Source organism: Poecilia reticulata, chromosome 2 (assembly GCF_904066995.2).
Source record: "Poecilia reticulata chromosome 2, P_reticulata-male-v2, whole genome shotgun sequence".
NCBI classification, from domain to species: Eukaryota; Metazoa; Chordata; class Actinopteri; order Cyprinodontiformes; family Poeciliidae; genus Poecilia; species Poecilia reticulata.
The window spans coordinates 26412726-26421450 of NC_088831.1; the positions used below are offsets into that span (position 1 = coordinate 26412726).

Consider the following 8725-nt stretch of genomic DNA (forward strand, 5'->3'; position numbering starts at 1 on the left):
AAATCCCAGTAATATGCAGTGACATTTGTGGATGAACTGTGACAAAATCTGAAAAATTTTGAGGTAAAACAAATTTACAATTCAGCTTTCATTTTATTCATTTCGTTTATTTCTTTTTTTTAATTTTTGACTTAAACATCTGTCTTTCACTCTCCCAAGAAAATACAAGGGTGAGCGTAGTTCAAATTCTGCATTTGAGAAAACCCTTTACATTCATGCCTACAGATACTTTATTAGTAAATACATTTTCATCTTGAAGGAACTTACAGGTAACTTTGAATAAGCGTCATGAAGTCAAAAAACACGATTAGTGTGCAATCCGGAGCTAAAAACAATGTACAGTCATAGTTATGCTAAAGATGCTATACTTTATTGTCTAATATTACTTATTCAATATATGCCATTTGTTAGTTGTATTGTTATCCCTCAGGCAGAGTTAGATGTCTTTGCCACACTCTGGGCACAGGATATCATCCCGTTCAGTCAAGAAGCCACGGCCAACCAGGGACACGGAGCACTTCTTGCAGTTGAAGCAGTCGTTGTGCCACTGGCGCTCCTCGAAGGAGATGTATTTGCTTCCTCCGAGACCTGAAGGAAAAAACATCAAGTCTACCATCAGGAGACTTGAGAAAAGCAGTTTTGGATCCAGTTAGCACGAGGATTGTTTGATTACCACTAATCGGGGTGGTGCAGGAGGCACACTTCTTGGCATAAAGGTTGCAGAAGCAGTTCAGACAGTAGGCAAAGTCGTCTCTGGAGGTGAACCTCTGGCCGGACAGCTGCTGTTTGCAGCTAGTGCACAGGAAGCAGTCCTTATGCCAGGGCTGGTCACGGTAGGTCACCCCACCGGTAGTGATGGGCTAATCAGAATGAGCATCATCTTATCGAGCACACAAGAAAGTTTCGTAAATACACATAGATGTGCTTGAAGTCCTACCTTCTTACAGTGCACACACTGCATGGCAAACTGCTTCTCGTAGCAGGGCACACAGAAGTTCTGACTCTCCTTCGGGATGAAACTCTTGGTGCCGATTGGCTGCTGGCATCGCTTGCAGGTGAAGCAGGTCTCATGCCAGCTGTTGCCCTTGTGCTCCATTTTCCTGGAGCCTTCAGGAAATTGAGATGGAAGAGGCAACAGGAAGTTAAAGAGATGGAAAAAGAAGCAGTGCTGAGAGAGAATTATAGGAATCAGCTTTGAATCCTAATAGAGTAATTGGGTAATTGGGTATACTCATAACAATCGGTTCAGTTTGGATAAGACTGGTTGCATTGTGAATGGTGTAATTAAATTTAACCCGAGTTAAATCGGCACTAAGCAGCTGGAGTTCATCTTGTACATCTATGCACCACAAAGTTATGTTTTCCTCATTTATAGTTTAAATTTTTGGCTTTCTGCTGTAGGTGGCCAAATAAGAGTATTTCAGCTACACTCAAGGAAGACTGAACCTTGGTTATTTCTTAAGTTGTTTACAATTGTATAATTTTAATAGAAAGAGGTGTTGTGTGTAAAAAAAAAATTAAAAGGTGGGAAAACAAACAAAAAAAGGTCAGTAGAAGTTTGCATTCTACCAACCAAACAAAAAACACGAGTGGAAAGTGAAAGTTTTCTAAATGTTTCCTGTTCATGTACAAGCTGATAGTAGCAATGCAGCAGAGCCACAAGTAGCTGGAAGTTAGAAAAGTAGACATGTTGTCTTTTGTCTTCTTTTCTTCTTATCTTTATTCATTTGACAAACCGGTCGGTGTTGCCCTGTGATGGACTGGCGATATGTCCAGGGTGTACCCTGCCTCTCGCCCAAAATGTCAACCTGGAGATAGGCACCAGCACCCCTTCTGACCCCACTGGGGACAAGGTTGTAAGTAAATGGATGGATGGAAACCTGCCAGTTGGTAATCACTATGCCAGATTATAATGCATATTTAAGTGTTGATGTGTTGTGATGAGGACGTAGATTTAAAATGAACATTTTGTGAATGCCACTTCACTTATTGATGCCTCTGGCGATTGAATTATTTTCGGTCACTTCTTTCTACATTTCATTGTGAGCGTCCATAGGGCTACCTCAGCCTGATCACGGAGGTAACAGGCACTCAAAAATATCTTGTCAATTCTTTAAAAGTTGGGCATCAAATAAGTTTTGAATTGCTTACATGCATGTCCATTTAATGGTGAATGGAACCATTTTGGGCAGTGCAAGCAGTACTCAACTTGCAGAAATAAGAGCTCACCTAAGGCAGAAGTAATGCTAGAAATGCCGCTGCTCACCCCAGCCCACCCGCCTCTCAGGAAACGTCCCCCAAATTGCCTGCCTTTGGTCACATCAAAACTCTTGAAAGGAAAATCTAAAAATCTTTCCATGGTATATTTGATTTCCTTTTTACCTGGCATGATGGTTTTCTTGCACTCATGGCACTTGGAGGAATACTCATTGGAGTAGCACTCGGTGCAAAGAAGTTGCTCATCCTTGGTGGAGAACGGCTTGTCCACCAGGGAGCGCTTGCACTGGAAGCACTTGAAGCAGTCCTCATGCCAGTGACGGTCCTTGTAGGACAGATCCTGCAAGGAATGTCAGATAGTTGTTGCCAAGCTGACACAGTCTCATCTTGCACGTCTGTAGTGTTTCTTTTTCAATTCAGTCACTTACCCTGGTGTTGCAGCCAATGGGTTTCTTGCACTCTTCACAAGTGTTGGAGTACAGGCTCTCGTAACATTTCACACAGTAAGGGTTGTCCTCTCGAAGAACGTACTTTTTCCCAAACAGGGACTCCTTGCAGTAGTGGCAGTCGTAGCGCTCGGTCATTTTGACCAAGAGTCACTCACCTGGGAATCGAAAGAGTGCAGGCTTTATTTGTTTGTAAGACCTTTCCAAAGAAAATAAAGGAAAACAGTTTTCTCTCTAATCTTTCCTACCAGATTTCACTTTGTTCTGTGCATCAGGAGCAGAGAGTGACCGGTTGCGGAGATATAAATAACTCCCATCAGCCCTGCTTAGAGACAGTCAACACTTGCCCTCCCTGCATACCAACGCCCACTATGCAAGTGTGTACTGACCCATACAGGGCCTCACTTCCAACTGTCAGCGCTAGATCCCTGTTTCCCTGGTCATTGTGAGCGGCTCTCGTAGTAATGACTATTAAAAAACAAGCAGCTGCTTGGGGTTTACCTTGTACTGCGATACTACGTATTTTTCTTACAAGTCCAGTCAGTTTTGTCCGTTCTTCATGTCTGGCTCATAGTTTTAAAACGAGACCTGTGACCGACTGGGGGGGGATCCTCTTGGAATCGAGGAGGCAATACCATTTTTTATCTGGACAAAACCAAGACTTTTAATCCCGTCCGTGCCTCTCTGTTACAAACGCAGTCGACCCCTCCCACATTCCCTCATTGTCTGCTGCTCCCACCATGACTCACCTAGCTTATATAAGGATTTATCTGACTCCTAAAAATACGGAAAGATAATCTGAAAGGCCACAAATAAGACCTGCAGCTATTTGGACGTGCCATGCAGCTGTTTTGTCAGGTTCGGGGGTCCGCTTTGATGCCCATCCATCTGGGAGCCCGACTGCAAGGAATTTAACCTCCAGTGAGCTTTTGCCTCTAAAGAAAAGGCGGCCTCTTTTAAAAACGTCTTTAAATCTGAAATAAAACTTACAATTTCCCAGAGAAAGAAATGAGAGAATAAAAAAAATGTCATTTGCTGCTTTTTTTTTCTCTCCAAGCCTCCAGATGTTTTATTGATGCTGATAGTTGCTTTTAAAGTTGTGTTAAATATTGCAACGACTTGTACATACTCTGATTGAGATGCTTTGACTATTTTCTGGGATTAGGTGCTTTTCCAAAGCAACAAATCACGAGGGCATTCCTTTTCAATTAAACACAGGTTTACATCAGCACATTAATTACAGCCTTTAAAGTGGATAATAGAGTTAAAACAACTTAGGGCTTAATTTGCAAGGGTTTAACTTTATGTACGTCCCATAGTGCAAGTCAACTAAACAAGTACATGTTCACCGGTCGATGCTCACTAGATTTAATGCTGAAGCCAAACATCAGATGTCCCTGTAATAGTTGATCATGATCAGCATCACAACATCAAAGGACAGTCACCACTTTTCAATTTGCAACAAGAGTCTCTCTTGGATGAAGAGAAGACATGAGGGAAAGGGTTAAACTAGCTCTATAAAATTCAATTAGCAGATTTTCAAAGTGTTTATTTTGCACAGAAATATGGAGAGGAAAGTGGAGGGAGGGATGAAGAGGAGGTAAACAATTAGGGATCTTGTGCAGCTGGAAAACAGGAGAACATGGATGGGTGGGAAAAGGGAGGCACACATGAGGATGCCAGCGAGCAGCACGGCCTCAGAGTGGAGGAGGACATGGCGAATGAAGACCAGTGAAGAAGAAGAGAAGGATGGACAGGTGAGTGGATGGATGAGTAGAGGAGCTGAGTTTGGCTCTTACCTTCCTGTGTGAGGAGTGTGTGTCTGGGCTGAGTCTGGGGCAGACTGAGAGAGGAAGCTCCGTGCGTGCTGTAGTTACTCCTGATTACATTAGCCGACCCATCACGGGCTAATTGGAAATGAGGGAGGGGTAGACCAGGAGTGCAGCATGGGGGCAGGGTCGTTCTTTTTTTTCTTTCGTTTTTTTTTTGAGATGATCTATAAATACAGCAGCACCTCTGAGAGATAGCCCTCGAGGCCCCTTTTCATGTCCACACTCAGGCACCAGCACGACCACGTAGCCTTTTAAGGTCACTCAGTTGTTCTTCTCAGTCTCTCTCTCACGCACTCACCAGAGGCTCACTCAGTCAAAACTTCCTTGGATCATAAAGTAATTCATTTGTCAGGGCTTTTCCCTGCTGACTTGTTATGTTTTACCTATATGCCTGCAATGATGTCACAGATTAGCGAGGATTTCCTATGCTCAGATGTCTCATCTGTCCCCACGTCTTCTCACATTCCCTCACAGGAGACTCTGTCTTCCAGCCCGGTGGGGTGGCTACGGTATCCAGGCCAGCTAACAACAGAGACTCATGCAGTTTCTAGGGAAGTTTGGCTTTCTTGTGTGCAATCCTTCAGTCTCCCATCCACACGTTGGGCCCGTCCATAACACTCCATGTGGGTGCTCTTCCAGTCTCTCTATCTTTCTGGGAAGGTATTTCTCAGAATAAGCATCACCATGGACCCACTTTGATTTTGATGCTGCATGTGTGTGATGTCGCCAAGTGTATCTGTGTTTCTAGATGGTGACAACAGAGCATATATTATAGTTTTTACAATTGTTCCTTTTCAGTTGTGTTTGTAGTTCATAGTACCTCTTTACATTTACTCAGTTCCATTTATTTTGAGTAACTTTTTGAAAAGTACGTACTTCTAGAAGTAGTTTTTCTGCCCCACGCTTTTACTTCTACTCGAGCAATGCGATTTTAAAGTCGCTCTGCCCTTATTTGAGTACAATTGTGCATTCTCTACCAACCTAATTGTATCACTGAATGAAGAACCAGCTAGTTTCAACCAAAAATGCACTGGACACAGACACACAATTACAGTTTAGGTTAAAGCTAGACTTCTGGTTTTTAGACTTGCTTCATGGTTTGAATGGGTTTATATATATATATATATATATATACATATATCGTCATATATATGTGTGTGTGTGTGTGTGTGTGTGTGTGTGTGTGTGTGCGTGCGTGCGTGCATATTCAGAGCATCAAGAGTTTGTTGTGCTATCCTCTGAAAAACAACACTCAAGTTTATAAAAAACATTTCAGAAAACAAACTGATCCAGTCCAAATTCTACCGATTATTAAATTAGATAAACATCTAATTTTCTTCATTTCTAACCATAAAAACACTCTGCTGGTGTCTCTGGTTAGAACTATACAGTTGGAACAAACAGGAAGTTGTGCAGTTTTGACTAGTACTAGGTAAAATTGAAGTCAGATGACAGCACCTCAAACAGAAGATCATGTTGTGCTAGCTCCGGTAAAACGACTGGAGGAAGATTTTATTTGATTATTATAGAAATGTTGCCATTAGTGGTACAATTAGGCATTGGGAGCCAATCAGTTCGGTTCAGTCTGGTTAGATTCAGACATGTGATCAAATTAATACCTCAAGGGACAACTCTGTTTTAATGCCCAGCTGAAATAACGCCCCCTTGCTTTCCCTCTCTCTTCAGCTCTTCTTCTTTCCATTCAGCTGGTGCAAAGCCTCCCCTCCTCCACTCCGCAGCCTCCCAACCAGGGCATCCACCTCAGCTGCTAAGGCCAGCGGATAAAAGTGCAGCTGTCCGGACTATCATGATGGTAAAGCTCGGTACTTACGCTGGCCACAAATACAGCCGCGTGAAAAGGTCAGCCCAGGCAGTCCCCATCATCACCAGAGTACTGTTAATCATTAATGCCACAGCAACCAATTGGACTGGAATTACTCCGGGTCATCCAAGATCCAGTGTCAGCCCTTTGGAAGAACTTCACTGCGCTCCATGTGGAGGTGGTCGAAATGGATCCCGGCAACCAGCTCCGAAGAACGTGCAGCGTCATAATGAGCGTCTCAGAGGGGCAGTTAGAGCCGGTGAAGACGGATACAATCATTTGGGGTTTCCACTGTGGGAGTAGGAAGGCAACTGTCCCCGTCTTGACATTACGTGAGCCGATGGTGTTTCATATCCACCTTCCATGAACGCGGTTTAAAAGAGACTGCAGTTACCAGGTGGTTTAGATGAGCATGAAAACAGCAGGGGAGAAATCTGTGTCGTTTTACAAACCGAAAGAAGGACAGAAGGAACATGACAAAGGCTCGTTGTAACGGAAAAGTTCAACGTTAATGAATTAGACTGTTGTTGAAAAGTAAATTCCATCCATTACTCTAAGCCTGTTACAGGGTGGCCAATTAAAAAATTGGTTACTTCAACAATCCAACTAAAAAAAAAAATCAAAATTTTCATAAATTAATAACACAAAGTCATATATTACAAGTGTATTTCTGTTGTCTTTGTTCGTTTTGGCTCACAGCTAATGAAGTGAAACTTCCCAGAAAATTTGCATGTTATACAAGACTAATGTAAAAATTATTATGAACAGAGAAATACTCTTTTACGGTTCATGTAACCATAGGGAAGACTGCCGATGTGACAGTTGTCCAGCTGTCCAGCAGACAGCTGCCGGACGCCCTGCATGAGGAAGGGAAAACACACGAGGTCCTTGCTAAAGAAGCCGCCTGTTTACAGACAGCTGTGTCTTAGACAGTGTATTAATAGAAAGTTTATTGGAAGGAAGAAGTGTGGAAAAAGAAAAGTAGCAGAGATAACCACAACTTGTAAAAGTGTCACCGCGCGATTGGTCCCTGAAGCACGATTCCTATCTTTAGTTCATTTGCACACTTCCGTATCACTGCTCTAGAAAGTGCAGCATATTTATTTGTGATGTTATTTAAAATAATACTCATAATAATTCCCTTAATGAATAACAATTGTGATAATTTAGTTTCGTCCTCCATTGGACCCGTCACAGACAAGTTAAGACATTTATTTTCATAATAGTCTCACCATTTATAAGATTAACTAAAAGTGTTATCAAAATGTACAAGACTATATCCCATGTGTTCATGGGAAACACCAATTCATCACAGCATCTTTGTGCACAATTTATTATTCTACACAGACGCATAAATTTACTTGACTAACTTTTTTTCAGAAAATAGCAGCCAAAGCAGTCTAGCAAAGTGCATTTAGACCCTTGTGATCTCTATTTTTTTGTCTCTTTTGTCATAGGCTGTTGTTGCAATTATAATAAGATACAAAAAGAACAAACAGAGGGAGCGTTTTAAAAAAACCCTCTGAAGTATTTCTTTTATCACATGCCCAAATAATCTCACAGTACAGATAGTGCTTCCAGGACAGATTATGCAGTGATAATAAAGAGTGGGAAGAAACCCCTTCCATGGACTTTGACTAGGCCATTCTTACACTTGAATGTTTTCGGTTTTCAAGTCTTTTGAGGCCTTCGACAAGTTTTCTCCCTGGATTGTTGCGTATTTTACTCCATGCATCTTTAAAACACATCTTACCTGTCCCACTTGTAGAAAAACTTCACCACAGCACGATGCTGCCACCACCGATGTGTTCAGTGTTACTAAAAATGTTCGTCCTAAATTATGGCGCAGAAACAGTCTTGGAGTGTATCTTTCCTCTTCAAAATAAGTGCAGACACCAATCTCATCAGCTCCTTTCATTTAATTAAAGGGAAAGATTTATGTGCATTGTTATTTGTTGTACCCAAATAAACATCATATTACAACATGTGACTTTTTTATGAATCCGGTCAGTAAACCAAAATAAAAGGAAAGAATGTAATCTTGGGAAATCATTGGGATCTTGGGATTCATTTTCTCAAATGAATCACATTTGAGAAAACAAATCATTTGAGGAACGCTCATGTGGCCAGTGCAAAAATAACTCTCACGTGAAAAAGAATCTTATCCTTGTATGGCAGACTGAAAAGATAAACAAGTAATTACTTTATGAATTATGAACACAGCTCCTGCCGCAGTTTCAGATTCTTTGATCAACACAATGCACACATAACTTCTCAAGCTGGAGCATCCATCCACTTGGCACCTATTTCAGCTCTGGTGGGTTCTTTTCCACCTAATTGTGAATTTATGAGCATGATTAAAAGGCTCCTTAACTCATTGTCGCTCTTTTTGCACTTGGTGCCACTGT

At 41.8% G+C, this 8725-nt stretch overlaps 1 protein-coding gene and 1 long non-coding RNA gene across 4 annotated transcripts; one reads left to right on the forward strand and one right to left on the reverse strand.

The window, feature by feature from the left end:
• Positions 1 to 86: 86 nt before the first annotated feature.
• On the reverse strand, positions 87 to 4598 carry fhl2a (four and a half LIM domains 2a). Of its 2 annotated transcripts, none has more exons than XM_081602010.1 (6): positions 4463 to 4598; positions 2646 to 2821; positions 2383 to 2557; positions 938 to 1107; positions 674 to 860; positions 87 to 588 (listed from the first exon to the last, which is right to left on the reverse strand). In XM_081602010.1, the coding sequence occupies exons 2-6, from the start codon at positions 2799 to 2801 to the stop codon at positions 437 to 439; spliced, it is 840 nt and encodes a 279-aa protein (XP_081458136.1). In that variant the 5' UTR covers positions 2802 to 2821; positions 4463 to 4598; the 3' UTR covers positions 87 to 436. The 2 variants fall into 2 exon arrangements, with proteins under 2 accessions (XP_081458136.1, XP_008432965.1); XM_008434743.3 differs by lacking the exon at positions 4463 to 4598 and adding an exon at positions 2912 to 3305.
• Positions 4305 to 8300, forward strand: LOC145549497 (uncharacterized). Of its 2 annotated transcripts, XR_014085478.1 has the most exons (3): positions 4314 to 4420; positions 4970 to 5155; positions 6182 to 8300. It is a non-coding gene; the product is annotated as an uncharacterized LOC145549497 (long non-coding RNA). The 2 variants fall into 2 exon arrangements; XR_014085477.1 differs by having other exon boundaries at positions 4305 to 4420; positions 4970 to 8300.
• Positions 8301 to 8725: the final 425 nt, after the last annotated feature.

Coding starts and splice junctions, on each gene's coding strand:
- fhl2a (XM_081602010.1), bottom strand. CDS start 2,801: ATGACCGAGCGCTACGACTGCCACTACTGCAAGGAGTCCCTGTTTGGG. Junction 2,558..2,645: donor CCATTGGCTGCAACACCAGG/GTAAGTGACTGA, acceptor CATTCCTTGCAG/GATCTGTCCTACAAGGACCG. Junction 861..937: donor AGTGTGTGCACTGTAAGAAG/GTAGGACTTCAA, acceptor CATTCTGATTAG/CCCATCACTACCGGTGGGGT.